This window comes from Ranitomeya variabilis, chromosome 2 (assembly GCF_051348905.1).
Source record: "Ranitomeya variabilis isolate aRanVar5 chromosome 2, aRanVar5.hap1, whole genome shotgun sequence".
NCBI lineage: Eukaryota > Metazoa > Chordata > Amphibia > Anura > Dendrobatidae > Ranitomeya > Ranitomeya variabilis.
In genome coordinates, this window is record NC_135233.1 from 347,288,995 (window position 1) to 347,315,347 (window position 26,353).

At 46.0% G+C, this 26,353-nt stretch overlaps 2 protein-coding genes across 6 annotated transcripts in view; both read right to left on the reverse strand.

The window, feature by feature from the left end:
- Positions 1-26,353, reverse strand: part of LOC143805813 (leucine-rich repeat and fibronectin type III domain-containing protein 1-like protein) — a 797,917-nt gene that overhangs the window by 679,749 nt on the left and 91,815 nt on the right. The gene's annotated exons all lie outside the window — the stretch shown is intronic.
- On the reverse strand, positions 16,463-21,148 carry LOC143809403 (uncharacterized). The gene is made up of 2 exons (XM_077292471.1): positions 20,983-21,148; positions 16,463-18,430 (listed from the first exon to the last, which is right to left on the reverse strand). The coding sequence occupies exons 1-2, from the start codon at positions 21,134-21,136 to the stop codon at positions 17,469-17,471; spliced, it is 1,116 nt and encodes a 371-aa protein (XP_077148586.1). The 5' UTR covers positions 21,137-21,148; the 3' UTR covers positions 16,463-17,468.

Below are 26,353 nucleotides of genomic sequence, written 5' to 3' on the forward strand. Positions count from 1 at the left end.
CTTCCACTCATCCCCCTGCTTAATTCGCACCAAATTATACGCCCCACGAAGATCAATCTTAGAGAACCACTTAGCCCCCCTTATGCGAGCAAACAAATCAGTCAGCAAAGGCAACGGATACTGATATTTGACTGTAATTTTATTCAGGAGACGATAATCAATACAAGGCCTCAGAGAGCCATCCTTTTTAGAGACAAAGAAAAAAACGGCTCCTAAAGGTGATGAAGAAGGACGAATATGTCCCTTTTCCAGGGACTCCTTAATATACTCGCGCATAGCAGCATGTTCAGGTACAGATAGGTTAAACAAACGACCCTTTGGAAATTTACTGCCAGGAATCAGATCTATGGCGCAATCACAATCCCTGTGAGGAGGGAGTGAACCAATCTTAGGCTCTTCAAAAATATCACGATAATCAGACAAAAATGCCGGAATCTCAGATGGAATAGATGACGAAATGGACACCATAGGAGTGTCCCCATGAGCCCCCCGACATCCCCAGCTTAACACAGACATAGCCTTCCAGTCAAGGACTGGGTTATGAGACTGTAACCATGGTAATCCAAGCACCAAAACATCATGTAAATTGTACAACACAAGGAAGCGAATCACCTCCTGATGGTCTGGAGTCATACGCATAGTCACTTGCGTCCAGAACTGTGGTTTATTACAAGCCAAAGGTGTAGAATCAATACCCTTCAGAGGCATAGGGACTTCCAGAGGCTCTAAATCAAACCCACAGTGCCTGGCAAAGGACCAGTCCATAAGACTCAGAGCGGCGCCCGAGTCCACATAGGCATCCACGGTAATAACTGATAATGAACAAATCAAGGTTACAGACAAAATAAATTTGGACTGTAAAGTGCCAATTGAAATGGACTTGTCAACCTTCCTAGTACGCTTAGAGCATGCCGATATAACATGAGCAGAATCACCACAATAGAAGCATAACCCATTTTTACGCCTATAATTCTGCCGCTCACTTCTGGACATAACTCTGTCACATTGCATTTTCTCTGGCGTCTCTTCAGAAGATACCGCCAAATGGTGCACGGGTTTGCGCTCCCGCAAACGCCGATCAATCTGAATTGCCATTGTCATGGACTCATTCAGACCTGTAGGCGCAGGGAACCCGACCATAACATCTTTAACGGCATCAGAAAGGCCCTCTCTGAAATTTGCCGCTAAGGCGCACTCATTCCACTGAGTAAGCACAGACCACCTACGAAATTTTTGGCAGTATATCTCCGCTTCATCTTGCCCTTGAGATAGGGCTATCAAAGCTTTCTCAGCTTGAATCTCCAAATTAGGTTCCTCATAAAGCAACCCTAAAGCCAGGAAAAACGCATCCACATTGAGCAACGCAGGATCCCCTGGTGCCAATGAAAATGCCCAATTTTGAGGGTCACCTCGCAGCAAAGAGATTACAATCTTAACCTGCTGGACAGGATCTCCTGAGGAGTGAGGTCTGAGAGAAAGGAATAATTTACAATTATATTTGAAATTCAAAAACCGAGATCTATCTCCGGAAAACACCTCTGGTGTAGGGATTTTAGGTTCAGAAATAGGAGCATGTATAACAAAATCTTGTAAATTTTGAACCTTCGTAGCAAGATTATTTAAACCTGCAGCCAAACTCTGGACATCCATGTTAAACAGCTAAGGTCAGAGCCATTCAAGGGTTAAGAGGAGGTAAGAAGCAGCTAGACAGCAATTAAGGGCTAGGCAGCAAAACTCTGAGGGAAAGAAAAAAAAAAAATTTCCCTTCAACACTTCTTTTTCTCCTGCTTCAGCCCAAACAATTAACACTTTGTAGGCCGGTCATACTGTCATGGTTCCCAATGGCAAGGGAACGTAAAAAACACATAAGTAACGAACGAGCTCTCGGGTGATGGAAACTCGAGTTGACCGTGAGCTAAATCTACCACACAACTAACAGTAGCCAGGGAGCATACCTACGGCTTCCTATATGCCACGCGCCAGCCGGAGGACTAACTACGCCTGGTAGAGGAAGAAACAGACCTGGCTTACCTCTAGGGAAATACCCCAAAAGATGATAGCAGCCCCCCACATGTAATAACGGTGAATTAAGAGGAAAAGACATACACAGTATGAAAGTAGATTTAGCAAAGAGAGGTCCACTTACTAGATAGCAGAAGGATACAAAAGATGACTTCACGGTCAACTGAAAACCCTTTCAAAAACCATCCTGAAATTACTTTAAGACTCCTGTGTCAACTCATGACACAGGAGTGACAATTTCAGCCCGCAAGAGCTTCCAGCTACAGAGGATTACAAAAACTGCAAACTGGACAAAAGGTACAAAACAAAAGGACAAAGTCCACTTAGCTGATCAGCAGACTAGTAGCAGGAACATGCAACCGAAGGCTCTGGTTACAATGATGACCGGCAAGGAAATGACTGGAGAGCAAGGCTAAATAGGAAACTCCCAAACACTGATGGAAGCAGGTGAACAGAAGAAGCAAAGTGCAAACAAGTCACCAGTACCACCAGCAACCACCAGGGGAGCCCAAAAAGCGGATACACAACACACATCATGATGAACCTCTCAGTGGATCCCTAACCCAAAAAGTGTAGTGCCAGGTGCTGACCACCACCATATCAACAGTGCACCAGCTGGGGGAGTGACCTGGAGCCCATGCTGCAATTTAAAGTCCCCATTACTCCAGGCCATACCATCCCACAGGCACCTAATCACAGAATGGCCACTGTTATGATCTGGTGGCCTAGGAGCAGCATGAGACGTACTCTGGAGAAGGTGGTACCTGTACTGACCGCAGACCCTGAACTTAACACCGCAACTAGAAGTAGCCGTGGAATGTACCTAACACTTCCTAGACATCTCGACACAGCCGGAGGACTAATTACCCGTAGAGATAGAAAAGGGAAAACTATCTTGCCTCAGAGAAAATCCCCAAAGGATAGACAGCCCCCAACAAATATTGACTGTGAGAGGAGAGGGAAATAACATACGCAGACTGAAATCAGAATTTAGCAAAGGAGGCCACTTCTAGCTAAATAGAAAGGATAGGACAGAGTACTATGCGGTCAGTATTAAAACACTAGAGAATATCCACCACAGAAAATACAAAATCTCCACATCTAACTAAAGACATGGAGGGTATATCTGCATCTCCAGAGATAAAAGCTTGGCTGAACAAATCCTTATACAGACCAAGCTGGACAAGACAAAACATGGAAAATAACTTGAACGATCAGGCCCACAGCATGTGGACTGCAAAAAACAAAGCCAGAACTTATCTTTGTTGAAATGAACAGCAAGCAAGAGAGACCAGGCAGGGAAATGAATCCTTCAGGAAACAATGGACAACTGGCACTAACTAAAGGGTCAAGCAAGACTAAATAGCCCAGTCAGAATTGCAATAAGTGGACACACCTGATGAATGCTGCGCTCCAAAGACAGCAGCGATACCACTTATACAACCTGAGGGAGCCCAAGAGCAGAATTCACAACAGTACCCCCCCCTTGAGGAGGGGTCACCGAACCCTCACCAGAGCCCCCCGGCCGATCAGGACGAGCCAAATGAAAGGCACGAACCAAATCGTCAGCATGAACATCGGACGCAACAACCCAAGAATTATCCTCCTGGCCATAACCCTTCCATTTGACAAGATACTGAAGCCTCCGCCTCGAAAAACGAGAATACAAAATCTTCTCAACCACATACTCCAACTCCCCATCAACCAACACCGGGGCAGGAGGATCAACAGAGGGAACAACAGGCACCACATATTTCCGCAACAAAGATCTATGAAAAACATTATGGATGGAAAAAGAGTCCGGAAGGGCCAAACGAAAAGACACCCGATTGACAATCTCAGAAATCCTATAAGGACCAATAAACCGAGGCTTGAACTTAGGGGAAGAAACCTTCATAGGAACATGACGGGAAGACAACCAGACCAAATCCCCAACCTGAAGCCGGGAACCAACACACCAACGACGGTTAGCAAAACGCTGAGCCTCCTCCTGAGACAACACCAAATTGTCCACAACATAAGCCCAAATCTGCTGCAACCTGTCAACCACAGAGTCCAACCCAGGACAATCAGAAGGCTCAACCTGCCCTGAAGAAAAACGAGGATGAAAACCAGAATTACAAAAGAAGGGTGAAACCAAGGTAGCAGAACTAGCCCGATTATTAAGGGCAAACTCGGCCAATGGCAAGAAAGCCACCCAATCGTCCTGATCAGCAGACACAAAGCATCTCAAATAAGTTTCCAAAGTCTGATTAGTTAGCTCGGTTTGGCCATTTGTCTGAGGATGAAACGCGGAAGAAAAAGACAAATCAATGCCCAGCCTAGCACAAAAGGCTCGCCAAAACCTAGAAACAAACTGAGAACCTCTGTCGGACACAATATTCTCTGGAATTCCATGCAAACGAACCACATGCCGAAAAAACAACGGAACCAAATCAGAAGAGGAAGGCAATTTAGGCAAAGGTACCAAATGAACCATCTTAGAAAACCGGTCACAAACCACCCAGATAACCGACATCCTCTGGGAAACCGGAAGATCTGAAATAAAATCCATAGAAATATGCGTCCAAGGCCTCTCAGGGACCGACAAAGGCAAAAGCAACCCACTAGCGTGGGAACAGCAAGGCTTGGCCCGCGCACAAGTCCCACAGGACTGCACAAAAGAACGCACATCCCGTGACAAAGAAGGCCACCAAAAGGACCTACCAACCAAATCTCTGGTACCAAAAATCCCAGGATGGCCAGCCAACACAGAACAATGAACCTCAGAAATCACTTTACTAGTCCATCTGTCAGGAACAAACAGTTTCCCCACTGGACAGCGATCAGGTTTATCAGCCTGAAACTCCTGAAGACCCCGTCGTAAATCAGGGGAGATGGCAGAAAGAATCACCCCTTCCTTCAGAATGCCGACCGGCTCAAGGACCCCAGGAGAATCAGGCGAAAAGCTCCTAGAGAGGGCATCCGCCTTAACATTCTTAGAACCCGGAAGGTACGAGACCACAAAATCAAAACGGGAGAAAAACAGGGACCATCGGGCCTGTCTAGGATTCCGCCGTCTGGCAGACTCGAGGTAAATCAGATTCTTATGATCAGTCAAGACCACAATACGGTACTTGGCCCCCTCAAGCCAATGACGCCACTCCTCAAATGCCCACTTCATAGCCAACAACTCACGATTGCCGACATCATAATTGCGTTCCGCAGGCGAAAACTTTCGAGAAAAGAAGGCACACGGTTTCAACAAGGAACTATCAGAATTCCTCTGAGACAAAACGGCCCCTGCCCCAATCTCAGAAGCGTCAACCTCAACCTGAAATGGAAGGGAGACATCCGGCTGACGCAACACAGGGGCAGAAGTAAATTGGCGTTTAAGCTCCTGAAAAGCAGAAACAGCCACAGAGGACCAATTCGCCACATCAGCGCCCTTCTTCGTCAAATCGGTCAGGGGTTTAACCACACTGGAGAAGTTGGCAATGAAACGGCGATAAAAATTAGCAAAGCCCAAAAATTTCTGAAGGCTCTTCACAGAAGTGGGCTGGATCCAATCATGAATGGCCTGAACCTTAACCGGATCCATTTCTATAGATGAGGGAGAAAAAATGAAGCCCAAAAAAGAAACCTTCTGTACTCCAAAGAGGCACTTAGACCCCTTCACGAACAAAGCATTATCACGAAGGATCTGAAATACCATCCTGACTTGTTTCACATGAGACTCCCAATCATCTGAAAAAATCAAAATATCATCCAAATATACAATCATGAATTTATCAAGATAATTCCGAAATATATCATGCATGAAGGACTGAAACACAGATGGGGCATTAGAGAGCCCGAATGGCATCACAAGGTATTCAAAATGGCCTTCGGGCGTATTAAAAGCAGTTTTCCATTCGTCACCCTGCTTAATACGAACAAGATTATATGCCCCTCGAAGGTCAATTTTAGTAAACCAACTAGCCCCCTTAATCCTAGCAAACAAATCAGAAAGCAAAGGCAAAGGGTATTGGAATTTGACTGTGATCTTATTCAAGAGGCGATAATCAATACAGGGTCTCAAGGAGCCATCCTTCTTGGCAACAAAAAAAAAACCTGCTCCCAATGGTGAAGAAGATGGCCGAATATGCCCCTTCTCCAAAGATTCCTTAACATAGCTCCGCATGGCGGCATGTTCTGGCACAGACAGGTTAAAAAGTCGGCCCTTAGGGAACTTACAACCTGGAATCAAGTCGATAGCACAATCACAGTCCCTATGCGGTGGAAGGGAACTGGACTTGGGCTCATCAAATACATCCTGGAAATCTGACAAAAACTCAGGAATTTCAGAAGAGGGGGAGGAGGTTATTGACATCAAAGGAACGTCACCATGAACCCCCTGACAACCCCAACTAGTCACAGACATAGATTTCCAATCTAATACCGGATTATGCACCTGTAACCATGGGAAACCCAGCACAATAGCATCATGCACATTATGCAACACCAGAAAACGACAATCTTCCTGATGAGCTGGCGCCATACACATGGTCAGCTGTGTCCAAAACTGAGGTTTATTTTTAGCCAGCGGTGTAGCATCAATGCCCCTCAAAGGAATAGGACTCTGCAAAGGCTGCAAAGGGAACCCACAACGTCTGGCAAATTTTAAGTCCATTAAGTTTAAAGCGGCGCCTGAATCCACAAATGCCATGACAGAAAATGACGATAATGAGCAGATCAGGGTCACAGATAACAGAAATTTAGGTTGTACAGTACTGATGGTAACAGAACTAGCAATTCTCTTAGTACGCTTAGGGCAATCAGAAATAACATGAGCAGAATCGCCGCAGTAAAAACACAACCTATTCTGACGTCTGAATCCTTGTCGTTCAACTCTAGACACAATCCTATCACACTGCATAGGCTCAGGACTCCGCTCGGAAGACAAGGCCACAGCGCGCACAACTCTGCGCTCGCGCAAGCGCCGATCAATCTGAATGGCCAGAGACATAGAATCACTCAGACCAGCAGGCGTGGGAAACCCCACCATAACATCTTTAACAGATTCCGAAAGACCCTTTCTGAAAATTGCAGCCAAAGCATCCTCATTCCATCTAGTCAGCACAGACCATTTTCTAAATTTCTGGCAATATTATTCTGCTGCTTCTTGACCCTGAGACAGGGCCAACAAGGTCTTCTCAGCATGATCCACTGAATTAGGTTCATCATACAATAACCCTAGCGCTTGAAAAAAGGTGTCTAAATTAAGCAAAGCAGGATTTCCAGCTTCCAGGGAGAACGCCCAATCCTGAGGGTCACCGCGCAGCAGAGAGATGACTATTTTAACCTGCTGGATGGGATCACCAGAGGAACAGGGTTTCAGAGCTAAAAACAGTTTACAGTTATTTTTAAAGCTCAAAAATTTGGACCTGTCCCCAAAAAACAAATCAGGAGTTGGAATTCTAGGCTCTAAAACTGGAGTCTGAACGATATAATCGGAAATACCCTGTACTCTAGCAGCAAGCTGGTCCACACGAGAAGCCAATCCCTGAACATCCATACCAGCGCCAAACTCCTGAACCACCCAGAGATAAAGAGGAAAGAAAAGGCACAACAGAGTACAGAAAAAAAAATGGCTCAGCACTTTCCTTTCCTTCTTCTGAGATGCAATTAACTCATTGTTGGCCAGTTGTACTGTAATGATCTGGTGGCCTAGGAGCAGCATGAGACGTACTCTGGAGAAGGTGGTACCTGTACTGACCGCAGACCCTGAACTTAACACCGCAACTAGAAGTAGCCGTGGAATGTACCTAACACTTCCTAGACATCTCGACACAGCCGGAGGACTAATTACCCCTAGAGGTAGAAAAGGGAAAACTATCTTGCCTCAGAGAAAATCCCCAAAGGATAGACAGCCCCCAACAAATATTGACTGTGAGAGGAGAGGGAAATAACATACGCAGACTGAAATCAGAATTTAGCAAAGGAGGCCACTTCTAGCTAAATAGAAAGGATAGGACAGAGTACTATGCGGTCAGTATTAAAACACTAGAAAATATCCACCACAGAAAATACAAAATCTCCACATCTAACTAAAGACATGGAGGGTATATCTGCATCTCCAGAGATACCAGCTTGGCTAAACAAATCCTTATACAGACCAAGCTGGACAAGAAAAAACATGGAAAATAACTTGAACGATCAGGCCCACAGCATGTGGACTGCAAAAAACAAAGCCAGAACTTATCTTTGTTGAAATGAACAGCAAGCAAGAGAGACCAGGCAGGGAAGTGAATCTTTCAGGAAACAATGGACAACTGGCACTAACTAAAGGGTCAAGCAAGACTAAATAGCCCAGTCAGAATTGCAATAAGTGGACACACCTGATGAATGCTGCGGTCCAAAGACAGCAGCGCTACCACTTATAACCACCGGAGGGAGCCCAAGAGCAGAATTCACAACAGGCCACCACACAGCACCAACACCACATTGTGTAATGTTATGACCTCTCATGTGGTGTTCTTGTTGTCAACCACCACCACTCCAGTCTTCTCGATAGCACACTCAACTCTCCAGACATTCTGCAGCTCTGATCTTCTGGTCAGTGTAAAGGGTTGATCAGTGGCCTGGTCAGTGGACCTATGTGGGGGTCGATTTGTAAGCCAATCAGAATCTCAGAATTTCCATCAACACAAACCTTAGACTTGAGTGACTACACTTTTGGATTACCGCATTAGGCTACGTTCACATTTGCGGTCCTCGCCGCAGCGTCGGGCGCCGCAGCGGCGCCGCATGCGTCATGCGCCCCTATATTTAACATGGGGGCGCATGGACATGCGGCGCACTTGCGTTTTGCGCCGCATGCGTCGCTGCGGCGCCCGCGTCGGTGCGCAGAGGACGCAGCAAGTTGCATTTTTGCTGCGTCCAAATTCAATGAAAAAAACGGCGCATGCGGCGCAAAACGCAGCGTTGTGCATGCGTTTTGCTGCGTTTTTATTTGCGTTGTGCGTTGCGGCGCCGACGCTGCGGCGCACAACGCAAATGTGAACGTAGCCTAACTCAGGCTCTGGACTGTTTGTCCTTTCATCTACCTTACAGTTCTGCCTGAATCTGACAAATTCTGACCAGGGTTCATTTTAGCTTTACTTATAGCCTTTGATTTTGATATTGTATAGTTATTCCCTGGTTCTGATACCAACTCATGCCACCGATCACCACTCTGTAGATGCAGCCTCCAGAAAGGTCCCGATCCCTGTAGAAGAGTTAAAAGGGTGAAACCAAGGAAGCTCGATAGAAGCAGCTAAACAGACTAGTCAACGCCAAGTCTGACTGTCAACACCTGACGGTAGCCATTACAGGGACTATAAACACACACACACACACAAGCTTTCAGTCAAGCCCACAAGAGCCAAATGAAAAATTCATGTCGCTGCATTGTCCTTGGACTTGGACTTTGTGACAAATACACATATGCAAGTTAGCTCTCATCAAGGTGAAGAAAATTGGTTCTCTAGTTCTACGTATTGGAAGTAACTAGCCTATAAGTCAATGTCCAAGCCCTTAAGGCAATCTGTCATCACGATTTATATTTATATTTATAGTACATGTTTAAAAAAGTTAGTTTTATTCACCCAAAATGCTTAAAAAATGCTGAGAAAAATGCTGTTTTTTAACACTTTCTCATTACTTTCTATGGGTGAAAAAAGGCAGTAAAAACGCTGAATGAATTGACATGCTTCAGAAAAAAACGCAGCAGTTTTACAATTAGTCAGGAAAAAAAACAAATGTGTGCATGAGATTTCTGAAATCTTGTCGCTTTTACTGGTACTGTAATTTTTTTTTAATTGGTGTAAAAACAAAAAGCAGCAAAAAAAAACAACTTGCAAAAAAGCAACGCATGAACATAGCCCAAAGGTATGTGCCTATGTTAAGTATTTGCTGCGGTTTTTTTATTTTTTTTGCAGAATTGTCTCAAAAACTTAAGGATTTTCTAGTGCCAGCAAAGTGAAATTCCATGCACATGTTCATTTTTTTCCTTGCAGATTTGAAGCAGATCAAATCTGCCACATGCTTTTCTGCATAATTCTTGCAGCATTTTTCACCTATTCCAATAAATTCAAAAATGCAACAAAAACTGTATATTTTATGCTGTGTTTTTCCTGACAACAGATCAGTATTTGCAGAAGATTTTTGTGCTACACATACTAACCATGTGCACACAACCTGAAGCAGAGGTGTGCGTGGATACTATGGGGCAGGTGAGTCTAGGGGAGCACAATGCCACCGCCGCCACCGAGCTCCTGCATCGCACTTAAAAGTGTTTTGGCATCGTGGATGCCAATACAGTTGGAAACAATGGTAGGAGAGGGAGCAGTCAGCTGATGCTGCCTCTCCCATCATTTCCCCTCTGCATCTGACCTCTAAGATGCAAAGGACATGATGACATCACTACAGCATGCCCTCTGTGATGGGCAGTGCAGAGAGACAGAAGATGCTGAGGAGACTGGAGCAGAGTTGAAGCAGGGAGCAGTGAGCAATTATTTTTTCTGTATGGAGCAATATACAGGGCCCATTATACTGTAGGGAGCATTATAAGGGGTCCATTATACTGTATGGACAATGTATGGTGCCCATCATACTGTATGGAGGACTATGTGGTGCCCATCAAACTGTATGGAGGACTATGTGGTGCCCATAATACTTTATGGAGGACTATGTGATGCCCATAATACTGTATGGAGGACTATGTGATGCCCATAGTACTGTATGGAAGACTATGTGATGCCCATAATACTGTATGGAGGACTATGTGATGCCCATAATACTGTATGGAGGACTGTGTGATGCCCATAATACTGTATGAAGGACTGTATGGTACCCATAATACTGTATGGAGGACTGCGTGGTGCCCATAATAAGATATGGAGGACTGTGTGGTGCTCATAATACTGTATGGAGGACTACGCGTTGCTCATAATACTGCATTGAGGACTGTGTGGTGCCCATAATACTGTACGGAGGACTATGTGGCATTATAGGCATATAATACAGTATGGAGGATTATGTGGGGCATGTAATACTGTATGGAGGACTGTGTGGTGCCCATAATACTGTATAGAGGACCATGTGGCATTATAGGCATATAATACTGTATGGAAGACTATGTGGGGCCTGTAATACTGTATAGAGGACTGTCTGGTGCCCACAATACTGTAGGGAGGACTGTGTGGTGCCCACAATACTGTATGAAGGACTATGTGGCATTAAAGGCACATGATACTGTATGGAGGATTATGTGGTGCATATAATGCTGTATGGAGGTCTCTGTGATGCCCATAATATTGTATGGAGGACTATATAAAAAGGAAAGTGAATTTGTAAGGGCTGCAAAGTTGTGAGAGATGCTTTTCTGTGACTCCGCCGAATATTAAGGTTTTTTGGGGGGAGGGGGGCGGGCCGAAGTTCTATGTGCGCCCCTGCCCTGAAGTATACAGTAGATATGTACATACGAAAACAAACTACATTTGTAAATACGTCGAGTTATCTGCTTTTCTTGAATTACAGCTGGTATTAGTCCCAGGTCCTACATTCCCATGCAGTTTTTTTGTAGTCAAAACTAGGAAAGGATCCAAATAAAGAGACTTCTAAAACTTTCAATTACCGCCAGGCTTTATAATACTCAGCTGCATTTGTATCCACGCTTTAAAATTTTCTTTGAACTAAAATACATCTGTAGCACAAATCACGCTCTTGTCCTGGCCTCTGCTGCTACACATTAGTGCAGATAAAATGTATAAGTTTGGAGTCCAGGCTCATAAGCTCATAAAGGATTGTCTAGGCCATATAAAATTGTATTGACTTCTCAGAAAGGACACTGGGAATGATACCATGACAGAAGGAAAGTTCCAGCACCTATGATGCAGGCAGAATGCTGATAAAGAGGAATTGCCCACTCATAAAGCAAATGACAGAGAATGAGAAATGGGATAGTTCCTGGTCAAATTAGTCTGGTATGTGCCCCTAAAGCACGATTTAACACTTTTTTATATAAAAGAACAGGTATGCGTTAAGCTTAATTTACACAAAGCAGAAACATTTCCCAAGGGTTGTCAGAAATACTCATCATTCCATATTAGATGGGGACAGGAATATATTAATGGCTTTGATGATGTCACCAGAATTTCTAAGAATGACTGGTAAATAGTGATGAGCGAATATACTCGTTACTCGAGATTTCTCGAGCATGCTCGGGGGTCCTCCGAGTATTTTTTAGTGCTCTGAGATTTAGTTTTCATCACCTCAGCTGAATGATTTACATCTGGTAGCCAGCATAAGTACGTGTGGGGGTTGCCTGGTTGCTAGGGAACCCCCACATGTACTTATGCTGGCTAACAGATGTAAATCATTCAGCTGCGGCAAGAAAAACTAAATCTCCGAGCACTAAAAAATACTCGGAGGACCCTCGAGCATGCTCGAGAAATCTCGAGTAACGAGTATATTCGCTCATCACTACTGGTAAACCTTGAGTATATCAATATTATCAGTTGATAGAATAAGCCAAGAAACATAGAAATTTAAGGAACACCCTCACCATTTTTACTTGTGGACTCCACCAATTAGTTTTGGAATTTTTACATGCCAGTCAATGCTCCACAGGAAAAGGGATATGAAAATTAGCTCTCCTCTTGAAGGGAGAAAAACCTCTTTATTGTCCCCTATTGGATGTGGCTAGGGACTTTTAGGCTGCATCATTTATTTCCCAAGGAGCATTATCTGGTCTGTAAGACTCCCTAACAAGGAAAAACAGTTCCCTATGAAAGCAGCCATGTATAGACCATGGACTTCTTATAGATCTCTACTTGACACCTAAGCAAAAATTTAGCTCTGTGCCTGTCACTTACACCTAGCACGTGGATCACAAGTCATGCCCTATTTTCTTCTACAATCCTTAAAGGAATTTTCCACTAAATTTATATTTATTGCTAAAGTTGAGTGAATCGATTCTCCATTCTAAGTAGATCAATTTTGCTGTGAACTTTCCCCCAAAATATATATTCTAACAAAATTTGGAGGGATTCAATTAGTGTTTATTAGGCAAAGTGGTGGTCAGCCAGATGCCATTTTGCTTATCTCTGAGGACAAGAAAACCAAAAAACACTATTCTACTCACTTCTCCTTGATCCCCCCCATAGCTGTACAGTTACCGTTATTTCCCTCCTGGTCCTCTTCAGCAATTTTCACTTTCCGGGTCTTCCCAGAGTGACTCATGTCATTGATGTCAACTGAATTGTGCGATTCAGCAAGAAATTAACATCTGGCCATCACGGGTGATAACAGATGATTGGTGGGGCTCTTAGGGTTTTGACCCACATTGGTCTATTAATGACCTGTCCCATGGATAGGTAACAAATATAAGAGTAGTACATATGCCTGGTATATCTGGTCTACTCTGATAACAGATACCAGATGGCAAGAAGTGGCCAGTTAGTTTAGATCCCCTGAATACAGGGCGATATAGGTGCCAACTCAAATAGATGTACCCCACTGCCATATAAACTCCCCCCAGTTTTACTTCTATGGTAATAGAAGAAGAATCTTCTCCATCATTAGTCACACAGGCCGTCTGCTCCTCCAGTCTCCGTACTTTTCTCAGGTGTCGATGTCATCTCAGAATAAACCAGCAGGGGAGAGGAGAAGGCCATGGCTGCGGGTCGCCCATCGCCCGGTGCCCTCCACAGATACAGATGGCACAAGCGGCAATGCTTCTGTGATGTGGCCAGAAGCAATAATAACGTCGAGTACGACATAACGACATCACTAATAATACCGTACTCTACTGATGATTTACATACCGTAGCCACAGGCACAGGACAGGAGAAATCAGCAGGTGAGGGCAGGTAGGCCAAGTGCGGACGCAAGGAAAATACATTATTCCTCTAGCAAGCATTGAAGATAGTGTTCTATACAATACGGAAAAGTGACCTAAAAATGTAAAATAACAAAGCTGTGTAAGGGTATGTTTCCACTGTCAGGATGGCCGGCGGTATCGCCGCAGCGGCGAAGCCGCTCGGCGCTAAGCCCCGCCCCCTTTCTGGGACGCGATCATGCCGGATGTGTTAACTCTTTACATCCGGGATGATCGCTCTCTCCCATAGGGCCCTGTGATATGCCTTGCGGGGACGCTGCGTCCCCACAAGGTGTACGGACATGCTGCGATCTGAAAAGACGCGCAGCATGTCCGGAGTCGCAGGGCCGCCGCGTGCGGGTTTCCACGCATAGTGGAGACGGGATTTCATAAAATCCCCTCCACTATGCTGGAACATCTGGACGCTGCTTGTTTGACGCTGCAGCTCTGCGCAGCGTCAAACAAGCAGCATTTCCTGACCGTGGAAACATACCCTTAGGGTGGTGGACAATGACTGTCACGTTCTTACCCCTGAAGACACCAATCGCGTTATGTGTATTATGTCGTGTGTCTTTTTGCACATATTGTGTCATGTAAATTGCAATGTATAGAGTGCTATAAGTATTGATAATGTGATATGATTATGCATAGTAAGTAGCAGTGTTATAGATAATGTTAGTAATGTATAATGTAAGATAGGTAGTAATATAGGATAAGTGATGTTATGTTTAGTGTAGATAGTTGATAATGGGGTAAGATAGAGGTTATGTTTGGGTTGAGCCCACAGTGGGAGGGGTAAGTCTTAGGGTAAGTGACTGTTTTTCTGTTAAGGAGATAGGGTTTGGAGTGCAAAGTAAGCACAGTTACCGGAATTGCCTTACAAGGTGACCCTGAGTGAGAGGTGACTAAAAGCAAGGGATAGTGCGATAATGAAGAAAAGTTACCGACGAGAGAGTAGACTTCCAGAAATGAGTCCTAGGATAAGACGCCTATCCGCAAGACCTAGAGCTTGTAACTCAGAAGGTTTTAGCAGGACTGAGAGATCAGGCCTTAGCAGGCCTGAGAGATGGGGAATAGTGAAAGATCTTGTGTCTATCTTGAAATAGGACACAGAACCGCTGAGAAAGTAAAGGAGACTCGCTGATCAGGACTGTATCGTTAAAGGCTAAGCTAGGTTTAGGCAAAGCAGGAAGAACCAGTGGATATAGAAAGCCCTGGAGAAATCTACAGAGGAAGGATGCTGAGTGGAATAATGCTTCATATTGTAAAGGAAACGTCCAGAAGACTGTCTACCTGTTGTCTCTTGTATATAACCCTTACCAAACTAACGATTAGTAAAGAGTTTATTTGTGAATGGTGGTCTCCCTGGTTTATCAGTGAAACATCTGGTCCGACAAGCCCACAACACTGGCTACATGTGGCCTGCATGGAATAAGGCCCTTACATGACAGTTGGTATACGTGAATCCCCATGAGTTTCTCTACCCACCTTTTTTACTCCTCATTTTTACCCTTCAACCAAACGGCCCGACCGCTTTATCTGAAATAAAAAACTGACCACAATAGTATTTGGATAAGTTGGCCACAGCAGCCGTTTATTAACACATAATAACAAACCGTTTATTTATTAAACATTAACCACGGGGAGGGTGGTCCTCGAAGCCCCAAAATGTAATAAACTTGGCCTCCAGACCATAAAAACTTGTCTTCCATAACCGTAAAACTTGGCCTCCAGGTCACGTCTTGCCTCTAGCCGCTACGCTCCAGCTCAGAGACGCCCATAGACTCACCCGGCCAATTTCCTCCAAAATTACCCATATATCCTAATTATCACCTCCATGTGATCTTTTTGTTCCATTCCAAATTTGTTCACCCACGGGGGAGTCCAGGACCTTAGAGATCCCCCCCCCCTCCGATCCACCATTTCCATCACCACCAACCTCGAGGACCTCCCCCCCCACGCCTTGCTGCCGCGACAAAACAACAGAAAACATAACACAATAATTCGAGCAATACAACGATAATAACCCCTTTTTCTTAACTACCTTGACATTACCTATGAACGTTTCCAAAGCAACCAACAAAAAAGGGAGGGTGGGTGGGAGCTTGTTTCTAGTACGGTGGGGGACCTAAAATGGTTGCCCCACTGAGATGGCCGTTGCCCCTTATACTGCCCGCCCTTACTCCGCCTCTTCTCCCCATTCCCCCTCCCCCTAGCCATACATCATTCCCCTGATTCAAATTTATTAACACTTCCCCACCCAAAATTCCCTCAACCCAATGCTTTCTCATGTATTATCACTTAACCCTGTCATGGCGTCCTCCCTTTGAAGGCCTGCGGCCCAGTACGGCCTTACTTGACAGTTGGTATACGTGAATCCCCATGAGTTTCTCTACCCACCTTTTTTACTCCTCATTTTTACCCTTCAACCAAACGGCCCGACCGCTTTATCTGAAATAAAAAACTGACCACAATGGTATTTGGATAAGTTGGCCACAGCAGCCGTTTATTAACACATAATAACAAACCGTTTATTTATTAAACATTAACCACGGGGAGGGTGGTCCTCGAAGCCCCAAAATGTAATAAACTTGGCCTCCAGACCATAAAAACTTGTCTTCCATAACCGTAAAACTTGGCCTCCAGGTCACGTCTTGCCTCTAGCCGCTACGCTCCAGCTCAGAGACGCCCATAGACTCACCCGGCCAATTTCCTCCAAAATTACCCATATATCCTAATTATCACCTCCATGTGATCTTTTTGTTCCATTCCAAATTTGTTCACCCACGGGGGAGTCCAGGACCTTAGAGATCCCCCCCCCCTCCGATCCACCATTTCCATCACCACCAACCTCGAGGACCTCCCCCCCCACGCCACCAGCATAAATGTTCTGACCCCTCAAACATTTATGTCACGCCATACCAAAATACCTTTCTCAATGCCCTCTTGAATCGCCAGACACCACAAATCTAGACCTATCGCATTTAAATGGACCCCATCTTTCCTCCAGTATTCCCCTTGCCCAGACTCCAGATCCTTATGCCGAACCACAAGTGCCCCATTTCTCACCATAAAACGTGAAATCGCTCTGTTTAATTTAATCCTCGCCTTGTTCACACCATGAACAGATCTTGCCTCGCGCCAAACCTTCCTGGGCACAATGTCCAACCAAACAACCAACAAACGTGGAAACATAGACCAAAGCCGTAACATGTCAAACTTGATATCCTTAATTAGTTCCCTACAGGGACGTTTGCCCAAGTCATTGCCCCCCAAATGAACCACCAACAAGTCTGGCACCCGATCCAATCGAACAAATCCGTGGAATTCCGACAGCAATTGCTTCCACATCATACCCCTTTTTCCGATCCACCTCAGGGTTCCACGCGATCGGGGCACTCCCAGTTGTCTCCCGTCCGGCCGCACGTCGGCCCTCAATGCCGCCCAGAATACAAATGAATGACCCATGATCCAAATAAGCAAGTGCCTCGGCTCTGAAAATAGAAAAGGAAACATCAACACTGTATAACTGAAAAGGAAAACTGCGGTCAATTAGATCAATCCGTTACAACAAAGACGGGCGAATGTAAGAACGAAATCTTACTGATTCCCAACGACCGATCCTCTGAACCATTTCATCTCCTAGACCCCTCCTGGCAGCCTCCGTTGCCGCCCCAATCCGGAATGAATGCCCACTAAAATTCTTCGCTGAAATGCCCCCTTTTTCCAAACAACGTCTAAATACAGTCAAAAATTGAAAACGGGAGAGAAATGACCCATCCTTATGCACTAACAATGGGCAATCCCCCGAACCTGGACCAGACAGGAACTCCCTCAAACATTTTACCGGGCAAACTGGAGAGCCGTTTACCTCAAAAAGAACCACTCGACAACCTTTACCTGCAGTATCCGTTTTGGAAGAACGCAAAATTATCACTAGCCTGTCCCCAAACATGTCCACATCCTGCCTCAGTATACCACCTTTCTTACACTTGGAAGGACTAACCAATTCACCTAACCGAAACGCACCAAAAAATGCTAGAGAAAATGCTAATCTAAACAAAATTACTTCCCCCATATCCGAACACACAGCCTCTAACTGATTTTCCAGATTTAATAAAACTTCATATGACACCGGTCGCCTACCGTCTGACACCTTCCAGCCTTTACGACAGCCTTTTACCACCTGCCGGACCAGAAACGATTTTGTCAAATCCTGCAACCCTCTAAGTTTAAAGCCAAAAGCCAAGCCTGATAACGAATTATTGATTTTTGACACTGACCAACCTGACTCCCAGATATGACCGATAAATAAAATCAATTTGCTTTCGTCCTCTAAATCCGCACCCATCTGATTTTTCCACCGGACCCAAGAATCCCAGGCCCTCGTATAGTGCGACCAAGTTCCAGCCGACAGCGATCTGGCCAGCAAGTCTCTCACTGCCCCAGCGGAAGATTCCAAAGCTCCTCTGAACAAACCTTCCCCGTGGGTTCCACTTGAGGTGCCAACTCCCGAACACGATCCCACTGCGAAGAAGAAAGAGCTTCAAGAATGTTGTTATATTTCAAAGCCCCAGGCTCCGCCGTGACCCACAAATTAAAATTCAAACCAGCCCAAACCAAGTGTTGTAAAACTCGCAGAAGAGAGTGTTTTGATGATGACAACGAATTAATAGCCTCCATGGCCCCAATTGAGCCGCAACAAAAACATATTTTCTTGTCTCGAACATCGCCTCCCCATAGTGTCAAAGCTACCACGATAGGAAAAACTTTGCGTAGTGTAATATCAGCCACTAAACCGTTCTCTTTCCACGTTTTTGGCCACTCGGCCACTAACCATTCGTTCCGAAAAAACAAAGAAAAACCCGATTCGTCCGCTGAACCGACCAAAATGCCGAGAAACTCCGCCGACACCACCGGCGCAATCCAGAGTGACTTTCCATTGTATGAATCCAGAAAAAATTCCCAAACTTTCAAATCATCCTTCAGATCCCTTCTAAGCCGTATGAAATGATTCGGCGCTCTAATCCCAACCGTGGCCAATGAAAGTCTACGACAAAAGGCTCTTCCCATTGGCATGATCCGACATGCGAAGTTCAGTTTACCAAGCAACGACTGGACCTCACGAAGTGTTACCTTCTTCAAGCTACCCACACGCTTCACCTCCAATCTCATGTTCACCAGTTTGTCCTCAGGCAATCTACACTCCATTGCCACCGTGTCGATTTCAATACCCAGAAAACTCAAAGATGTAACAGGCCCAACCGTTTTTTACGCTGCCAACGGAACGCCAAATTTTTTAGCCACCCCTTCCATCGAGTGAAGTAAAACCGAACAATCCGAAGAAAAGGCCGACCCAACAAACAAGAAATCATCCAGATAATGAACACAAGAACCGAGTCCTGTCACGTCCTTAACTACCCATTCTAAAAACAAACTAAATGCTTCGAAATAGGCGCATGACAATGAACACCCCATCGGTAAACAACGATCCACAAAAAATCCCCCGTCCCAAAAACAACCAAGCAAATGCATACTGTCCGGATGAACTGGTAGCAGTCTAAACGCTGCCTCAATGTCCGTCTTTGCCAACATGGCCCCTTGTCCACATTTTCTAACCCATGACATTGCCGAATCAAAAGAAGTATATAACACAGAACACAATTGGGGGTCAATTCCATCGTTTACTGAAGAGCCCTTCGGAAATGAAAGGTGATGAATCAACCTGAACTTGTTAGGCTCCTTTTTTGGTACAACCCCCAATGGCGACACTCTCAAGTTAACCATGGGGGCTGTGTCAAACGGCCCAGCCATTCTACCTAAAGCCACTTCTTTTTGCAATTTTTCAGTGACCACTTCTGGGAATTCCCTGGCTGATTTCAAATTCTTGGTTGATAACCTCACCTCCATGTCAACAAAAGGGATCTTGAATCCCTCCCGAAAACCATCACGCAACAATTTTGCAGCCTCTTTGTCAGGGTATTTATTTAGGAAGTGCTCCATCTCTTCCAGCCGAACCGGTGTCACCCCTTTTTTCAAAACCCTCAGATCCCTTCTGTCTTCCTCCCTTGAAGCACTTCGACACCCCATGATTACCTCCGCAGGCGGAACACTCGTGTTTGAATTTGCACTTGGCGCCGAACCTGCATGCGCCGTCATTGTATGAGAAGCACAGTCCTTTCTGTACTGCCACCGAGTGCCCTGACTGCCCTGAACCCCCGGTGCCCCCAAGAAACGATTGTGAACCCGAACCCCCTTTTCCAGGGGCCGTCACTCTCATCCATAGAGCTATGTCTTTATGTTCCCATCTAATGTTTGGACGAACTGCTTTCCTCTGGCGGAATTGTTCATCATATCTCAACCATCCTTGTCCCCGTATACTCTATATGCCTCCCCTATGGTATCCATATAGCAGAATAGGGGCGAACAATTTTCTGGCGCTTTTTCCCCAATCACACTAGCCAATATAGCGAAAGCCTGTAACCAATTATTGAATGTGCGGGGTATCAAACGAAAACGTCTCCTCTCCTCGTCTTCCTTTTTATACTCATCCCATCTGACCCTGTCTAAATTAAAACGTTCGAGTGGGAGAAGTGAGAATATCTCCACGTATTCCCCCTTCCAAATCCTATCCCTTACTTCCTGCTTTAAATGTGTTCCCAGAGGCCCCTCAAAACAGACATACACTTCACATTTTGCAGCATCCCCTAAACGCACTGCTTCATCTTTATCTTTGCCCCCGTTATCAACCGCCGTGGATACCTGACCCGTTATTGCGTTGCCCGAAGCCGCCTCGTCCCCAGCCGCCGCAGTAACCCCCGTTACCTCGCTCTGTACCACAGGACGTGACTCCAGACTTCTTTCTCCATCCCCTATACCCCTTCTATTACCTAACCAAGCCGCCGAGGGAGATAATGTACCCTGCGCACTCCCCGCCTCTCATAACCGCACTAAATCTTTAAGACTTTGTAATAAAACACCAGAGCCGCCACTAGCCCCCCCAACAGATAACTCCTCCCCCCTTGCATTCACATTTGAGGCTAGTGCAGGTAAGTAAAAAGAAGTGCAGTCTCGCTCACCTGGCTGCCTGGGTGCTGTGTTCCCAGCAGCCGCCAATCCGGCGTCCTGACGCGATCTCTCTGGGCGCATGCTTCCTCCATCCTCGTGCTGTCCCATGGAAGTTGATGCAGTGTGCAGCCGGCCTGACTCGACCGCTGCGTCCCCAGTGTCCATACGTCCCACATGTCCTGGTTCAGATCCATCTGATGATCCTCTTCTTCTAGATGAATGGCCTAATCCATGCTCCCCCCTCCTCTCCCCCTCCCCAGTGGCCAGAGATTCCCTCCCTCCTACTACACAGCGATCTCCTTCATGCCTGCGGTCAGCTTCGCCCCCCCTCCCCTTCCCCATCCCAGCTGCAGCACAGGGACGTCCAGCTCTGCTCTCTGTAGCAGCAGCAGCAGCCGATGAGCAGGAGGAGACTCCCCACTGCCACTCACCAGCCGCCCTGCGTGCTGATGCTCGCCCCGCCGACTCCTCACTGCTGCTGGATGAATGCCAAGCCTGGGGCCGAACCGAAGGGGCCCCAGCCGTTCCTGACCCCGGATCCCTGGCTCCTTCTGCTGCTGGTGAGTGCTCGCATTGCCGGCTTCCCCCCTGCGCTGAAGGCACCTGACTAGCAGGCCCTCGTGCGCTCTTCAGTACCTCTCTGCCCCGCCGAGCCGAGCCCGTTCCTGGTTGGGCAGCGGCCGCTCCTGCTCCTGGATCCACGCTTCCTCCAGACGCCATCGCTGCAGGGGAGGCCGACACCTCCCCCTGTTGCAGGCCCCGCCGGTGTTGCGGATTCCTCCCAGCCGCAGGTTTACGCGCCGGCTGCCGACGCTTCGTGACCGCGGCCGGAGGGTCCCTAGAGGGGCTCCTTATACGGCGCCGGGCCCTGGGGGTAGCCTCAGGGCTGAGGCGCTCCAGAGGCCTAGACCTCCGAGTCCGTCGCCCTGCACGTAAACCTTGGGGTTGGTCGGCTCCCTCATCAGGCAGCAGGCCCTGAATGGATGCCTGCAGCCATCCCGCACCTCTGGTTCCCGCAGCCGCTCTCAATTGCTGCAAAATCGCCTCAATCTCCATAACTAAAATCAGCTCTGAGCTTGTTTCTAGTACGGTGGGGGACCTAAAATGGTTGCCCAACTGAGATGGCCGTTGCCCCTTATACTGCCCGCCCTTACTCCGCCTCTTCTCCCCATTCCCCCTCCCCCTAGCCATACATCATTCCCCTGATTCAAATTTATTAACCCTTCCCCACCCAAAATTCCCTCAACCCAATGCTTTCTCATGTATTATCACTTAACCCTGTCATGGCGTCCTCCCTTTGAAGGCCTGCGGCCCAGTACGGCCTTACTGCACAAGTCCACACAGCCAGCCAAGACCCACACTTTCATGTAACGTGACGGTGATGAAGATAAGTGCCTCACCCACGGCTGCCGGCACCCGGCACACCCCTCATTACAGCTCAACGGTAAACAAAAGCCAGAATTGTGATTTTTTTTTGTGGGGGTGGGGGTGATCTCTGCACCCTAAAAATTGCAACAAAAAGTGATCAAAATGTTGTATGTAAACATCACAGAAAGAAAGAAACCAAACCAATAGTGGTATACTGAGGGACACAGACTGACCCCACTGGTAGAAGGTAGGGCAGCAAAGGTGAAAAATACTGAGGAACAACCAGTGACACCCCTGTTTTCCATGAGTGGGTGGGGGGCTGCTTAGTATAGACATCATTCAGACATCGGATTTTCTCATGTACAGGAAAAACTGATACGTTATTTTTTTTCCATCAGATTTTCATCCAGTTTTGGACAGCACACGGTTGCCATCTGACTAGTGTCTGATTTTTTCACGGACCCCTAGATTTGCATTGCCGATTCTTATCCTGTACTGGGATCATAATCAGACATGGCTGTATAAATTTACATTGACCACTCGGTCCATGAAAAATCCCGGACATGTTAATGACCCCAGATCATAGGTACGAGTGCTACGCGTGAAAACCACAGACAGGACTCCATACTCCAAAAACAGGCATCTGAATGAGGCCTTATCGGTGCAAACAGAAAAAGATGTGGCTACGCCGCGACATGCAAATTGTCATTGTGCAACAAGTTTACAGTTGTGATTTTGCTGTAAAAAAACAAAAGAAAAGGTTGTATTGCAGGTAAGTGGCACGTGACTTGCATTGACGTTTATGACAAGCGAGACGTATGTGAATTGCGATAGAAGGTACAACGTTCTGCAAAACATTTGCAGGAAATCATTAGATGCCATGTTGCAGTGCCAGACCTCGTTCAGACGTCCTTGCTTTTATGCACACGGTATTGTAGTATGGGGTTAGTTCACATGTCTGTTTTTTCCAACAGTGCAGATGAATATTACCAATACAAGTCTATGCGTCTGAAAAACACGGACAGTTCACGGATGACATCAGAGTGCAGCCGTGCGCTGTCTGTAATTACCATTGCGAAGCACAGGAGAAGTTTTGTCATTTATCCATCCTTGAAAAACGCACGGACCAGACACTGATGACAAAGGTACTATTTTTTTATGTACATGAAAAATACTGAATGTCTGAGTAAAACACTTTGATTATAGCCTAAGGCTTTTAAAGGATGCCAGTCATACAGATACGTGTAGTTCACCACACCGGCGTATGGTGTCGCCCATACTATTAGATCATGGGGGCTGCTCCACTATGTAAGTGCACCCCACAGGGCAGACATATTCCCCCAACGACACTGCAAGGTTTGGATATATCCTGCAAACATTAAAAAAAATAAAGTAAGAGTTGACTTTTTTGGGGGGCCAGAATTCACAAACTCACAACTTCCATCATGGCTACTCGATGTCTTAGGCCGGCGTCACACTCGCCGTAAGACAATACGGTCTGTTTTTTACGGCCGTAATACGGCCGTAATACGCAGAAATGTTCCCAAAATAGTGATCCGTATGTCATCCGTAGGCAGGGTGTGTCAGTGTATTTTGCGCATGGCATCCTCTGTATGTAATCCGTATGGCATTCGTACTGCGAGATTTTCATGCAGGCTTGCAAAACCGACATCTAATGGATTTATGGGCTCAAATGTTCGGTAAAACATATATACAGTATATATGTATATATATATGTCATTGAGACACACACACATATATATATATATATATATATATATATATATATATATATATATATATATACACTCACTGGCCACTTTATTAGGTACACCTGTCCAACTTCTTGTTAACACTTAATTTCTAATCAGCCAATCACATGGCGGCAACTCAGTGCATTTAGGCATGTAAACATGGTCAAGACAATCTCCTGCAGTTCAAACCGAGCATCAGTATGGGGAAGAAAGGTGATTTGAGTGCCTTTGAACGTGGCATGGTTGTTGGTGCCAGAAGGGCTGGTCTGAGTATTTCAGAAACTGCTGATCTACTGGGATTTTCACGCACAACCATCTCTAGGGTTTACTGAGAATGGTCCGAAAAAGAAAAAAAATCCAGTGAGCGGCAGTTCTGTGGGCGGAAATGCCTTGTTGATGCCAGAGGTCAGAGGAGAATGGGCAGACTGGTTCGAGCTGATAGAAAGGCAACAGTGACTCAAATCGCCACCCGTTACAACCAAGGTAGGCCTAAGAGCATCTCTGAACGCACAGTGCGTCGAACTTTGAGGCAGATGGGCTACAGCAGCAGAAGACCACACCGGGTACCACTCCTTTCAGCTAAGAACAGGAAACTGAGGCTACAATTTGTACAAGCTCATCGAAATTGGACAGTAGAAGATTGGAAAAACGTTGCTTGGTCTGATGAGTCTCGATTTCTGCTGCGACATTCGGATGGTAGGGTCAGAATTTGGCGTAAACAACATGAAAGCATGGATCCATCCTGCCTTGTATGGAGCATCTTTGGGATGTGCAGCCGACAAATCTGCGGCAACTGTGTGATGCCATCATGTCAATATGGACCAAAATCTCTGAGGAATGCTTCCAGCACCTTGTTGAATCTATGCCACGAAGAATTGAGGCAGTTCTGAAGGCAAAAGGGGGTCCAACCCGTTACTAGCATGGTGTACCTAATAAAGTGGCCGGTGAGTGTATATATATATATACTAGCCTGTGGCCCGATTCTAATGCATCGGGTATTCTAGAATGTGCATGTCCCCGTAGTATATGGACAATGATGATTCCAGAATTCGCGGCAGACTGTGCCCGTCGCTGATTGGTCGAGGCAACCTTTATGACATCATCGTCGCCATGGCAACCATTATGACATCTATGTCGATACTGTGCCCGTCACTGATTGGTCGAGGCCTGTGTGTGTGCCCGTGTAGCGGTGGGATATGGGGTAATGTTGCTATTGTAAGGTGACATTAAGCCAGATTAATAATGGAGAGGCGTCAATTATGACACCTATCCATTATTAATCCAATCGTACGAAATCCGCTGCGGAAAATCCGCAGCCCTCACAGATACGTGTGCACATACCCTAAGGCTGATTCTTTTTCAGCAGTCTGGATAGGCCGGTAATTGGCTAAAGAAACGGATGCAGGTATCTGATTCCATGTCACCGTATGTTCATCTGTGACCACTCGTGGGTCACCTACACACACCAGACTGCACACTGTACATGCTTTTCCCATAGAGCCTTAGCTTAGTTGCAGATCCCGGAGGAAGGGATCACATCTGCATCTCCTTGGATATACACAACTGATCCTAGGATAAGGAGTGGGGGAGGTTTTATTTTTCCCTTCCAATTTTTTTTTTCATATTCTAGCAAAACACTGCTGAGTCTACATGGTGACTCAAAACTTGCGTGGCCAAAGATTGCTCTATGCTGCAGGTGGATGTGATCAATGTACTGCAATCACAATAAGCAAGACACAAAAAAATTCAATTGGTTCTGACTCCTTGCAACTTGCTTGTCTGCTGGTTGCAATGAGACACCATTCACCTACATTAAAGAAGCAATCCTTGTCCTCCTCTTCCTCAAAAAAATCAAAGTTTTTATCCTCTTAATTGCAGTCATCATATTATATAGCACCATGTACTTCCATTTGCTCATTTTGCCTTTCTACCCAGCTAATTCTTCTCTTTGCTCTATGTGGAAACAGGGAGTCTCTTGTCCTTGCATGATTCATCCCCCTCTTCAACTCCTGATCCATCTGCTCCACTCCTCCATAGATGTTTTGCAGTGACTCATGACTTGTGCAGAGAAAATTGACCTCCTGTTTCTACACAGAGCTTAGGCTTCTTTCACACTTGCGTCGTCCGTCGCAATCCGTCGTTTTGGGAAAAAAACGGATCCTGCAAATGTGCCCGCAGGATGTTTTTTTCCCATAGACTTGTATTGCCGACGGATTGCGACGTATAGCCATACGTCGCGTCTGTCGTGCACTGGATGTGT